The 13812-nt window shown below is 37.1% G+C and overlaps 3 protein-coding genes across 3 annotated transcripts in view; 2 read left to right on the forward strand and 1 right to left on the reverse strand.

Annotated features, from left to right (window-relative positions):
* The window catches only part of LOC132112905 (arf-GAP with SH3 domain, ANK repeat and PH domain-containing protein 2-like), a 74894-nt gene extending 72327 nt beyond the window's left edge, over positions 1-2567 (forward strand). The window contains exon 28 of the mRNA XM_059520642.1: positions 31-2567. Within this exon, the coding sequence (XP_059376625.1) occupies positions 31-105 (75 nt within the window). The 3' untranslated portion in view covers positions 106-2567. The remainder of the gene's footprint in view (positions 1-30) is intronic.
* A 180-nt stretch (positions 2568-2747) lies between these two features.
* Positions 2748-7743, reverse strand: LOC132112906 (integrin beta-1-binding protein 1-like). Its single transcript, XM_059520643.1, has 7 exons — positions 7598-7743; positions 6139-6268; positions 5948-6026; positions 5732-5862; positions 4639-4731; positions 4239-4388; positions 2748-3337 (listed from the first exon to the last, which is right to left on the reverse strand). Exons 2-7 carry the CDS (start codon positions 6208-6210, stop codon positions 3266-3268), a joined length of 597 nt encoding a protein of 198 aa, XP_059376626.1. The 5' UTR covers positions 6211-6268; positions 7598-7743; the 3' UTR covers positions 2748-3265.
* Positions 7744-11355: 3612 nt separating this feature from the next.
* On the forward strand, positions 11356-13726 carry LOC132112907 (isoamyl acetate-hydrolyzing esterase 1 homolog). Its single transcript, XM_059520644.1, has 6 exons — positions 11356-11427; positions 11497-11549; positions 11633-11775; positions 11865-12026; positions 12528-12649; positions 12726-13726. The coding sequence occupies exons 1-6, from the start codon at positions 11365-11367 to the stop codon at positions 12912-12914; spliced, it is 732 nt and encodes a 243-aa protein (XP_059376627.1). The 5' UTR covers positions 11356-11364; the 3' UTR covers positions 12915-13726.
* The last annotated feature ends 86 nt before the right edge of the window (positions 13727-13812 follow it).

Raw genomic sequence — 13812 nt, forward strand, 5'->3', positions numbered from 1 at the left:
CTAACATACTTTCTCCTGATTGTTTTGTAGCTGGGCCACATAGAGGGAGAGCCAATGAGAAGAGGAGCATTTCCTGTCACATTCGTGCAGTTCTTCATGGAATGAAGTTCAGAGATCAGAGACACTGAGTTGGACCGTTGACGGCACTTCTCTGCTTCTGTGTGGCCTCGCTGACCATCATCATCATCATCATCCCCTTAATCATGAGGCTTGTGTGTCTTCACTGAGCTTCCAAAATCCCTGGCTTGAGCGACGCTGGAATATAACCGCTTTTTGTTTTTGGTTTGTGGACCAGATATGATTCAGAATGACAGGCAATAAATGCATTTTTAACTTATTTTATCATTACCACAGTTCTAATGACAAATGTCATCAAAATGAAGGTTTTACTCTGAAACCATTCACATCCTTATTCCTTTAATATAGACGGCTCTACAGCGTACATGTGTTTTTGAAGTACACAGATCTGTGAAAATGGTCTTATTTGCCCACGTTCCATGATTGGCAAGGAAAGACGGAAGGATAATCAGAGAATCGCTGACTTTTGAGTACTCTGTTGGAAAAGAGCTTAGTCAACGGTGCTAAACCAGGAATATGCTACGAGAGCCGTCCAACGTCCCCATTTCACACTCCCTGCCCCAGTGCGGAGTGTATAAATAGGCCTGCCATTGCTCACACATGGGAAATATCTTAAGTGCACTGAGTGGACAAGAGAGACCGAGAAACAGACAGACACATGAGTGCTCTGTGCTGGCTGAGGGACAGGGGACGTGGAGACTGAATGGAAGTAATCTTGACCCTGTGCCTGCTGGGAGATTTGAGCAGCGTGACAGTTTGCATGAACATTCGGTGGCCTCCAGAGTGAGCAATGGAGCATCAAGGAGGTTTATTTCTGTATAGATATTTATAATTCAGAGCTGTCCTTCTGTGTTCTTGATTTAGATGCTTTTATTGATTTGAATGATCTTTTGCAGACCTTCCTTCAAGCGTGCAGGCCGTTTGCCTTCAGAGGTCTGTGGAACGCTGTCATTTAACAACTGGCTCGTTCGTTCTTAAAGTGATAGACCAAAAATGAAAGTATGGTCATTTGTTTATCCTCATGTTCTTTCAAACAATGCTTTTTCATAACAGGAACTGTGGGTGTTGTGTACTGTCAATCCTCTATTCCAAATCTAATGAAGTAACCACTGTAACTTTGTGCGAGGAAGAAACTAGTATTTAAATGGATTGTTCAGCAAAACACTTTCATGTCGTTCCAAACCTGTATGAGTTATTTATTCTAAGGAACACAAAAACTATTTTGAAGAATGTGGAAACCAAACAACATTGGAGCCTTGTATTGTAAAGACAAAAATAACTTATTTTCAGTAATAATAATAATCTCATTTTGTGTTTCACAAAGTCGTACTGATTTGGAATGAGGGAGAGTATCAATTTGTTATTCACTGAAAATCATCTTCTGTGGTTCTCATATTCCATTCAGTTTAAACATGCTGTGTCAAGACATGCCAAGCCAGTTTTATGAGAACCGAACTTGATAAACGAATGATTTCAGACTTGGCACAGCATGTCACATTAAAGTCAAAAGCAAGTTTGAATGAGTCAAAGGTGAAGATATTAAGTGAATAACATTCTTACCCATATGTTGTTTTAGTCCCAACACATGGGTTCTGGGTACTTGCAATTTAGCACAAAAATGTAAAATGTCATTCTTGTCTTTTTTGTAAGAGCTTGGCGGGTTTGTTGTCATTATGGGAAAAAGCACTCTTGACATTTTAAAATATTTATCCTGGCTGGTTCTGTGGAAGATAAAAAGGTTTGAAATATGAAGGAGAGCAAATGACAATGTTTCTTTTTTGGGTGAATGATCCTTTTAAGATGCTCTTACCTTTCTTCAGTGTACAAAATAATAACATTGAACATTTGTTTTTTTTTTTTACCTTGAGATCTCCAAAACCTATCCATTTTTAACAGATTCCAAGGTGACAGTTTGAGATGTTCCCCGAGTCTCTCAGCGTGGGTTGGCCAGATGGGTGTTCCCTGCACCAGTAATAACGCTGCGTCTCTCTAATTGTATTCCAGGGGAAATTAAAATCCCTCATGTCATTTCCCCTCACAACACTTCTCTTAATCCTTTCTAAAGCTTTGAAATGCTCATCCATCTGTAATTGTGTGCAGGAGTAACACAGCAGAGCGTTTTGTGTCATGGGTGTTTGATGTGGTTGCAGAGCAACTTAATAGAGTCTATTATGTAACTTTTAATTAAAGTCATGTTAGTCTTGATTGAGCTCGGACCGGAGTGACCTGTAATTATCTGTTCAGCTCACTGTATACGGCCGGCACCTGATTGTAGATAAATGTAGACTTTGCTTTGTGCATATTTAATTGTAAACAGAGAGCTAAACTGATAATGTTTTGACGTATTGTTAGATAAGACTGTTACAGTACACTTTTAACTAAGATGAAACAACCTCTATTCACCTGTTTACCATAAACATCATTGATGCTAATATATAAATATATGTACTAATAAATGGGAAAACTGGAATTAAAAACCTGCAAATGAATTCCGTGCTCATGTGTTGCATTATTTGGGTAGTTTAAAACGAATTTGGGTTTTCTGTTCCTCGATTAGGGAGCTGTTGTTGTTATTAAATATGAATAGTTTCAAAACGCTCCTATTATTCAACAGGATGAAAGCACTGCCATCTAGTGGAAACGAGGGGGAAAAACGAGAAGAAAATGCATTCTGTTCCCATTTGTTTATTGTACCGTATCAACTGATCCCACCTGGACCAGGAAGACGACAAAAGAGGGGCATGTACATATCAAGGACGCAAAGGGTTTAGTTCTTACAGCATCTTTGTGTTTACACTGAGATTAATGTACCACGGTTTACACAAATCCCACTAGAGCCTAACAAATCCCAGATTCACTGGCCCATAGTGGGGAAATGTGCTCTGAGGTTATTGTATATTTACATTAAATAAGATTAAATTAGGTTACAAAAATAGACACAACACAGACTTGGCTTTCGGGTTGTGGTGGGAGGGGCTGTTAAGAGCAGAGGATGCTGGGACTAATGTATCTGGTGTAAACGTGGTTGAGATGGCTGCCCTCTCATGCTGAACAAAGAGCGATCAGCTGTATTAACATTTATCAAAGTGAGATAAATTCCAGCATTTCTGTCAGATGCTTTTAAAAAGGGCACCTCTCCTGAAGGAACCAGAGAGCGTGGGAGAACAGGAACACTCCCAAACAGACCTCAGGACTTCCCTGAGGCCAGGGCACAGTCGAAGGAGGAGGACAGTACTTTACAGATGGCCTGGGCTTGTTCCTGTAGAGCACAAATGATGTGTTACTTTCACAGAGCACCACAGGTGAGTGCTCTTTACACACTGCAATTCAAAGGTTTGGATCAGTTTTTGAACAAAATTAATACTTGTATTCAGAAAGAATGTGTTAAATTGATCAAAAGTGACAGCAATAAGATTTATCGGCACAACTTTTTCAACATTCGTGAGGAGAAGAAATGTTTAGTGAGCAAATCGCCATATTAAAATGTTTTCTGAAGGATCATGAAGAATTTTCAGCATCATTACACCAGTCTTTAATGTTACGTTTTAAAATAATATATACAATTTGTAATAATTTGAAACGTGTAATATTACTGTTTATTGTATTTTTGAGAAAAGAAAACAAATGCTGCCTTAGTAAGCATAAAAATATTATATACATAAAAAAATCCCTTGAACAGTAATAGTGTATAATTGGTATGTTTATAGTATAAATATCAATATAAAAGACACAGTATAATGTAATACATATGTAAAATAGTCAGTTTCAACTAATTGATGTAGATGTCTGACTAAACAATTCATCATCACTCAGTTAAAAAATACATGTATTAAAAATAAATGAGTAAAATACATGTCAATAATGTTTGTTGTGTATAAATATAAAAAGTTTTATATAAATGAATATTAACATCAGTAATCCTTGTTAATTTGATTACTTTTAGACGTTTTACTTACTTTTGGGTATATGGGTACTTACTTTTTTTTTGCCCTAATAATTTTAAATAGAATTAGTTACAAAAAAGAAGATGTATGTGTGTGTGTGTGTGTGTGTGTCACCCATTTCAGAGCAAATCCACAAATACAGAAATATTTTTTTTTCTGCTACACTGTCCAGATCTAGGCTTATCATGCTTGACACTTCCTGTCTTGAGGTCTTACCGCACTGCTGCACTGATACACCCAGATGCTGCACTCCTGCTGCTCTGCATCTGTGGTCTTCAGCGCCAGCAGGTTTTTTCCAGCACCCAGACCATCATCATAGCAAAGCATACGTACAATCAGGTAGAGCGGGTGACGGTGCAGCACATCCTGAGAAGACAGAGAATCAATAATCAATCAGATCCTGAGAGAAACACAGCCATGCCATTATTTCAGAGTACAGCACTGTGGAATGATGAGTGGGTAATGTTCTGTTTCAGCTCCACACAATTATTATTATTTTGTGATTATGAATCTAAATGCTATCATATGCTCCTATATTTGATGTGTGTGTGTGTATATATATATATATATATATTTAAAAAAAAAAGAGCCAAATCATTCAGTTGAATGAACTCACACACTGGTCCAATGAGGCCACTTTAACTCCATACTTAGACACTCTCAGAATCATCTCCTCATCTCCAGGCACAAACGGCAGTTTTCCATCTTGCTTAAAAGTGAATACATGAGATATAATCAAAGTTTTTAAACAGCTTCAGACTCAATGCATAATAGTATAATAACGATTTAATATCCGCTTTATAATCAGTGGGGGCACTTTGCACCTCTCCTCTAGCCCAGGAGAAACAGATTTCAAAATATAGTTCAACATCAACCTAAAATCATAAGAATTATGGCTTCTACAACAGTAAAGTGGTCACATGACACAAAGGTTGCTAGATTAAACAAATACTTCGCTGCTGAAAGGTTACTGATTTACTAAACATGACTATCAAACATGAAGAGGAGAGATTTGAAGGAGATCCTCTGCAGTGAATGGGTGCCGTCAGAATGAGAGTCCAAACAGCTGATACAAACAACACTATAATCCACATTATAGTGTGGATTATAGACTCCAGTCCACCAATTAACATCTTGTAAAGTGAAAAGCTGTGCATTTGTAAGAAACAAATCCATCAAGAAGTTTTCACTTCTGGTTTATGTTAGAGTGTATGATCCAAAAGAAGTCTGCTTTCTCCAGTAAAAGAATCCATTATATGTTGTCCTCTCTCACATCAAAATGCACGGACATATTTGCTTAGAATTGTTTTGGGCTGTTTTTGTGCATATTTCTCTTGATTAAGACGGAATAACCTCTTCAACAATCTTAGGGATAATGGACTTATATTTTAGCTGGATTTTGATCGATTTGTTTCGCAAAAACATGCAGCGTTTCACTTCACAAGATGTTACTGAATGGTTTTGAGTCATGTGGATTACGGTGATGTTTTTATCAGCTCATTCTGGCGGCACCCATTCACTGCAGGAGTCCACTGGTGAGCAAGTGATGTGATGCCAAATTTCTCCAAACCTGTTTCGATGAAGAAACAAACTCACCAAAATCTCGGATGGCCTGAGGCCGAATAAATTTTAAGCGAATTTCCATGTTTTGAGTGAACTATTGCTTTAAGAGTTCAAACATCTAGTGGTCCCCTTTTGTAGATCCTTACCTGAGCCGCATCGATGTAGTTGATCAGGTCTAGCGGCTCCTGCAGGGTCTTGCTCATCTCAAACTGCAGCTTCTCGATGGCTCCCACATACTTGACTCTGAACTCAGCACAGGTGTCAGACACGGCGTTACCTGAGGGTTCAACAACAAGGTCAGGAACTAGTCAGGGTCTAAAATGTACACACACAAGTTTCTAGATGTTTCAGCGAGGACTAACTTGAGCTCTTGGTGGAGTCTGTATCGAGACTGGCGACTGTGCTGGACCTAGACAGGCCTCCCAAACTGGAATCTACTGACTGGATAAAGGGAGATTAGAGTTCATCAGCAGATAGAATGGCTGAAGTCAAATGGAAATTCATCTAATATCTGTTTATGATGTATGCACTGAATGACTGCTGGTAACCCCACCTTGCTTTTAGTGCTGACCTCACTGCTCTGGGAGCTGCTGCTGCTGTTGCGCTTCTTGACCTTTCGAAACATCCTTCACCATGACGCCAGCGCTGCAGGTCTCCAGCCTCCCAGCAGATGGTAACAAAGTCTGGGGACATTCAGCAGCATTAGTACTGTATCAACTCAACAAAATCATCTTAGAAACCTATAGTCTCCTGTAAATATGGGTTTTAATCAAAGAACAAATATTTAAATTACACGATTCTTTCAAGGTTCGTCCACTGTTTGACCAATGTTTTCTTTTTTTCTTTGGTAGATTTCCATTTGAATGTCAGGTGCTAATTTTTGTAAGAATTTATGCTTAACACAGTGTACAATTTGACACTGATAACACTAAAGAGAAAGTACAATATGCTAGCCAATGAAATATTTTAGAAAAGAGCATACATATGAAAAAATATTGAAACAAATATGAAAAGGAAAATAATAATAATGTTCTTCCAGGCCTTGAAAAAATTATTTTTGACCCATTCTCAGGAAATAACTTATATTTGATATTATTTGATACTAGGAACTTAGGGAAGATTGATTCCATTAAATATGAATGTTATAATATTATGTTTATTTTTGCAGGTCTGATTTTATTTCTCACAATTATTTCTTTTTTCATGCAATTTTGAAAAGAAAAAATAAAACGTCTGAATTGTGAGCTATAAAATCTGAATTGCGAAACTCAGAACTGCAAAACTTCAGAAAACTTTTCCGCCGTAGAAATGCAAGTTTGAATAAATCTCTCACAATTCTGACTTTTTTTATTTACCTTATTTTTTTTAACCCGTGACAGAAACATCTTCCATAGGAATCAGACTTATTGTAAAATAAATAAATAAAATATTCTACTAACATAATAAAAGCAAGTTATTTTACAATTAGATAACTGCTTTATAAATACTATTAATATGATATTTTCTGACAAAAAGTATTCTGGCTCAAATAACTATTATTCCTTCATTATAAAATAATATCGCAATACATCACATCATTGATTAAATCACTTTTTAAAATTCTTAACAGTTAAAAAATAATACACAACTAACAAGGTTCCTCATGTAGTACTTCTGTTCAGATATAATAGACATATTTCGTTAAGAAAAACACTGGCTTTTAGAGTATGACAAACAGCGTGTTCTGGGGTTCAGGACACTGCACGAGCCCACGCCCCCCCCCAAAAAATGGTGCCAAACTTAGAGTAGCTTTCCGAGTCACTCAACTATGACTTCTTCTGAGCCGCAAGCCCATTGTTAATTAAATCCCCGCGGAAAGTAACGGAACCCCGTTGCTAGGATAAACACTCAGCAGCACCCCACGTCCAACTTGACTAATGCGAGCGCAAAGGGCTCTTATTTGGTCGTTTATTGGCATCTCTACAATTAAATATAGAGAATTTGAACTTGGTAAACAAGCACACTTGGCATACCTCTATTTTGAGCTCACTATGCAGATGTGTGATGATTATTAATAGGTAGGTTCATCAACGCAGCGGTCGGCGGCTCGCTCTGTTTTGGCGAGACTTGCGTTGACACTTCACTTCCTGTACGGCTCCACCCAGCACTTCTTAAAGGGACCGCACGATAGTAAATGCTGTGTTTACATCGGATTAAAGGGACAGTTCGCCCCAGAATGAAAACTCTGTCATTAATTTACCCACCCTCATGTCCTTCCAAACCCGCAAGACCTCCGTTAATCTTCGAAACAAAAAAAATTAAGATATTTTTGATGAAGTTGGAGAGCTCTCTGACCCTGCATAGACAGTAACGCAACTGAAATGTTCCAGACCCAGAAAGGTAGTAAGGACAACGGTAAAACAGTCCATGTGATATCAGTGTCTCAACTTTTGCAAAGCTACGAGAATACTTTTTATTAAAGGCACAATATGTAATTTTTCTGCTTTAAAAATAGCAGAAATCACTATATCTATGTTATATATATTTTTTTAATTGTGTACTTACATTATCCCAACAGTTTCCACAAACTTTCAAATTCGGAGAAAATTATAGTTTAATTAGAAGACACGGCACGTTTCTTTATTTCCGTTTTGTCGCCCGTCTATGGCGTCATATAACCTTTGACCCCTCTAGTTTATCTAACTTCCTGCGGAACCCGGCGGAAGGCCAAATACAAAGGTGAACAGAAGCAAAGAAGAGACGAAAAAGAAAAAGTAGTAGCTAGCCTTGATCGAGACTATTATATTTTATATTTATATTGTTTATATTAGTATTTATACCTCAATCAATAACTTAGTTATGGATCATGATTATGCTTTGCCCTGCACGTTCTGTGGAGCGCAAACGTACGGGTGAAATAAATGACCTGAGAAGGTTTTGGGACAAGAGAGGAAACAAGACACGGGTAAATATTGGAGCTTGTGTAAAACGCAGATGGACTAGCTCTCGTGTATAGTACCACATTTGTTCTACATCTAGCTGGATAAAGTAGCTTCAAATGCAGTTCACTATCTTGTTCGATATCATAGTATAAACGTAATTATAATTATTAACGAAAGACGGCCGTGTTTTTTTAACATATATTACTACTAGCTAGATGGAATATTGATTTGATAGGGGTCTGATCATTCATATATCTCTCCGTTCGAAAAGACGTGATTGTCAAAATACTAAGTTAGAATGAGTGCAGAATGTGGGGAGCGACAGAGCGCGTGTTCCAATGACAAAAACTCCCATGAGCCCACGCTCTTTCCCGACGTCATCAAAGTACGTCTTATGTTATTATTTTGATTGAGTGACCCCTGGTGGCCAAAAATCCCATACTGTACGTTTAAAAGAAAACTAAAATAACATATATATTTTTAACAATCCCCCCCTCAATCCCCCCCACCCCCCCACGAGTTACCTTCTTCTGGCATTTTGGAGAGCACCACGACGTATGTACGACGTACACTTTCCCCTGAACATTTTAATTGGAAATCACACTCATGTTTCATGGTACTCTCCAAAATGGTGGAAGACGGTAACTCGGAGAGAAGAACTTTTGAATGAAGTTGAAGTTGTTATTTTTGTTTTCTTTGTGCACAAAAAGTATTCTCATAGCTTCGCAAAATTTAAATTGAGCCACAGCAGAACGAAGGTCTTACAGGTTTGGAATGACTTGAGGGTGAGTAATTAATGACAGAATTCAAATTTCTGGGTGAACTTTCCCTTTAACAATTTGAATTTACAACGTGCCTACTACTAAATACTATGGAAGCCCGCTTCCACCACTAAATAAAAAATAAAATAAGGTAATTGCAACTTTTTAGCTCACAATTCTGACTTCAATTGCCAGTTATAGTCAGAATTGTGTGATATATATACTCGCAACTGTGAGTTATTAAGTCAAAATTGCGAGTTGTAAAGTCAGAAATGTGAGATATAAACTCGCAATTCAGAGAAAAAATATCAGAATTGCGTGTTATAAAGTCAGAACTGAAAGATATGAACTTGCAATTCTGAGAACTCTTGTAATATGAACTTGCCAAAGATTGTGAGATAAAAATGTGCAATTACCTTGTTTTATTTTTTATTTAGTGGCAGAAACGGGCTTCCATAAAATCCTGCATAGTATATTACCTTATATATTTCAAAATAGCAGACATGGATATGTTTAGAACTGATATTAGCTTACTAACTGTAAACTCTAAATAATCTAGCCTATGTATTTATTTACTCATTTATTAAATATCAAGTAGCTTAGAATGGAGTCCATACAAAACAGATCATCTTCCAATTTAATAAATAAATAAATAGTATGGCATGTATACAGCTTATATTTATTTGTTATTGTCATTGGCATTACTGCTTGGCATGACTAGAAACATGTATATTATTATGAAGAAGATTCTATTCATTTACATTACATTTCCGGGTCTAGAAATCGCAGTTTTAATCATTAGTTTTCCTTTTATAACCAGGTTTTTCAAGACTTATTGAGGGCTAAAATAAGAAAAGGCCTATCTTGATTTTTTTTTTGTTATGTCATCCTTTTAATGCTTGTTTTGTCTTCTTTTAAGTCATTGGATGTTTGCTGAGGTCCCCTGGTGGGCCCCGGCCCCTTAGTTAATAAACAATTATTTTTTATTTATAACAGTAAATTGCCATGTTTAGAATAGACTGAATTACACACTTTACGGATATTTATTTAATAAATAGTAAATGGCTATGTTTAGAATATACGGACACCATATATGTATATATATAAAAGCACGCTATAGGGTTTGTTTATTTATTTAATTAATTGTAAGTGGTCGCGTTCTCAAGCCATCTATCGGCGCGCGCAAAGCGTTCAGTGCGTGGAAACGAACGATTCAAAGATTCAAACCCTGAGTCGTTTACAAACGAAGCACCACATTGCAATTCTTTTTTTAGATTAAAAGGAACCTAATCTCACCATGATGACTGCAGGATAGGTCGTATAATGTATCCTTCCTATAATATGAAGCTGAAAACAAAATAAATTGACGATACGAAAACTTTAGTTTTTTCAGCTTTGCCCGTGAAATTAGTCATAGCCCAGCTCAGCAGGGACATGCGTTTATCGCATGAATTAAATAAGATATGAAGTGTCTACAATAAATGTGCACAGTTCAGCTGAATGATGAAGTTTACTTTGTATACTTTGCACAATATTAACAAACCGTACACTGAAACAAAATAACCAGAACATTAATGACTGATAGAGCTCTGTGAATCAGATGCGCTCTCGTCCACTGATCTATGCTCGTGACGTATTATTTATAATTATCATTGGCTGATAGAAATGTTTAAAAAAAAAAAAAAAAAAAACATTTTAGATGGTAATAAGATCAAGATCCTCAGTGACGTCATGATCTATTCGTTCATGCAGCGCTCAAAATTGTGGACAAGCCAGTTCCACCGTAAAATAACCTCTGAATCGTTTATATATATATATTATTTTCAATATTATTTTTATTATTTTCAATAAGATTATTTTCAATTATATATATATATATATATATATATATGTTTATTGAACATATATATTATGAATTTAAACGTATGCAGCCTTTGTCGGATGTAGCCTTCCGTTAGAGAGACACCCATAGATAAGCTTTGTTGAACTGAAAAATACTCTGAATGAGGAGTCGATTGCCCTTGATGGAATCGATTCCAACCTTTGGAGTCGACTCTCAATTCCCAACGCCTAGGAAAGAATCGATTCCCAGCCCTAATGTCGACACTAAAGAAAGTTATATGGCCCCAAGTCATTCTCTTCGGCGACTCAATAACACAGGTAACAATCTGGGACACAGGGCACTTTGGGGTTTGTTCTTTACCCTTACATGCCGTGTTTTTGTTTCAGTTTGCGTTTCAAGCGAACGGATGGGGATCCGAAATCTCTCATAAACTCGCAAGGTACAGATTTTATGACCGCACGAATGTATTATTGCATTCATACCGCTGTGGCTGTTGATTTTATCATCCCTTTCATTTATTAGAAAATGCGACGTGGTAAACAGAGGCTTGTCGGGTTACAACACACGGTGGGCTAAGCTTGTGCTTCCTCGCATCGTGCCCATTTCTGAGGCTCCTATCGCGGCTTTGACCGTCTTCTTCGGCGCTAATGATTGCGCATTGGAAGGCAAGAACATTTCACGTTTCACATTTCAAGATCTAATCTCCAGCGGCAGCGATACTATCTATGAGACACTTACACACGTTTCTTTCTAGACAAGAACCCCGCGCAGCACGTGCCTCTCCAGGAGTTCACGGAGAATTTAAAAGATATTGTCAAATATCTGCTGTCTACAGGGGTGTCCAATGACAAGATCATCTTCATCACACCGCCACCACTTCAAGAAGCCGCCTGGGAGAAAGAGTGCTTGCTAAAATGTGACACACCTCCCGAAGTTAGGCTGTTTTCAATACTAGTGTACTGCATGCTGCACAGCGTAGTGTTCGAAAATAGGATGTGAAATAGTATGCAATGTTGTAAAGTAGTATTCTATACTGCAATCATATGCCCTCATTCATTTTAATGAATTAAAATAATGAAGTTTATTCTAAACAGTCTGAACAAATAGATCAAATATGGTCATCATGCTGGATTCTTAATTTAAATTATAACCAGATCACTTCATTAAACATGTAACTTTGCAGTGTCATGTGACAACACTGTAGCAAATTATATGAAACAAGTATTGCTGCATACTGTTTCACATACTATTTTTAAAAATGACTTGGCAGTATATATAGTGTGTGGAGCAAGCAGAACTTAAGTATTTAGTTACAGTGATAGCTCCAGTCTCTTTATCTCGCTCACACACACACACACACACACACACAATGAATATGGCATGTGGCGTGTTTAAATGCTCTTTTTTTTTTTTAAAGGTTCTGCTCTGAATCGGCTGAACTCTGTGGCTGGTCAGTACGCACAGGCCTGCTTTCAGGCTGCTGGACAGTCTGGTGTGGATGTTCTAGATCTCTGGACACTCATGCAAAAAGACGGACAGGTAACATGCATGTGAATTAGTGAATTAACATAAAAATCAGAACCAGAATACCAACAATTAGTTATTTTCTCCTAAGGATTTCTCCGTGTATCTTTCGGACGGACTTCATCTCTCTGATAAAGGCAATCAGTTCGTGGCAGAGCATTTATGGACACTTCTTGAGAGGCGAGTGACTGATTTGCCCTTCATTCTGCCTTACTGGGGGATGTGGACCCAAAATGTCCTGAGAGCAGCTTACTGTGCGATTAAAACACAGGTCAAATGATGCACAGCGTGCAAAACACCATTCAGTTCTTGTAGTTTATATTTGAATATGCTTATCGTCATAAATTAAGAACCATCCACCAATCTCAACTTGATTTGAAAGCAGGAGGTGTTTCGAGTTACTCTAGTTAAATCACAGATGTCACAGACAATGTTTAATCTTCTCCCAAATATATATTTAGATTTCTGAATGATCAAGGTTTTGAGCTTCTTATACGCACTAAGCTTTTTAGTACGGACAATAATGGCTTTGATTTTTAGATCTTCTGGCAAGAATCAAATGTATTTTCTTTCAGGGTCATAAAATAAACAGAAACGCTTCAGTGTAGAGACAGTTTATTCATGTGGCTTCGAACCCCAAGAATACAGTACATGTTAAATAAATGTGACGTAACCAAACATCACAAACACACACACCGAATGATAGCAGAATATGATCAGATACAGCTGTCTACATCCAAGTGAGAGGTTTTAATTACTTCTGATTTGATATACAGGAAAGTAAGAAACAATACAAAATATAGATTTAGTCATTCGACTTATGGCACAGTAAAACTTTACAAGATCTTAAAATTCGACTGTAATAGTTAAAGTCATATTTCACAGTGGGGGAATACTATATCAGTTCATTTTGGTCACATCTATACAACCGTTTTAGTGGCAAAAAGAGAAAATCTATGAAATATGCACATCCCTCGGCTCTGTAATCAGTGTTTCATATATTCATACTGTTGTATTGAAATGACATGAGATGCTATAGTAGGACAAATTAAACTGAGCAAACCTTAATGCAAAAAATGATTTGCGATTTCTATCTTATCCTTAAGATCTGGTCAAATAAAACTCATTATGAATTGCATCTCATCTTACAGTTTAAAAAACAAGCATGACATTTAATT

The sequence above is a fragment of the Carassius carassius genome, chromosome 32, assembly GCF_963082965.1.
Source record: "Carassius carassius chromosome 32, fCarCar2.1, whole genome shotgun sequence".
In the NCBI taxonomy this organism is placed as follows: Eukaryota; Metazoa; Chordata; class Actinopteri; order Cypriniformes; family Cyprinidae; genus Carassius; species Carassius carassius.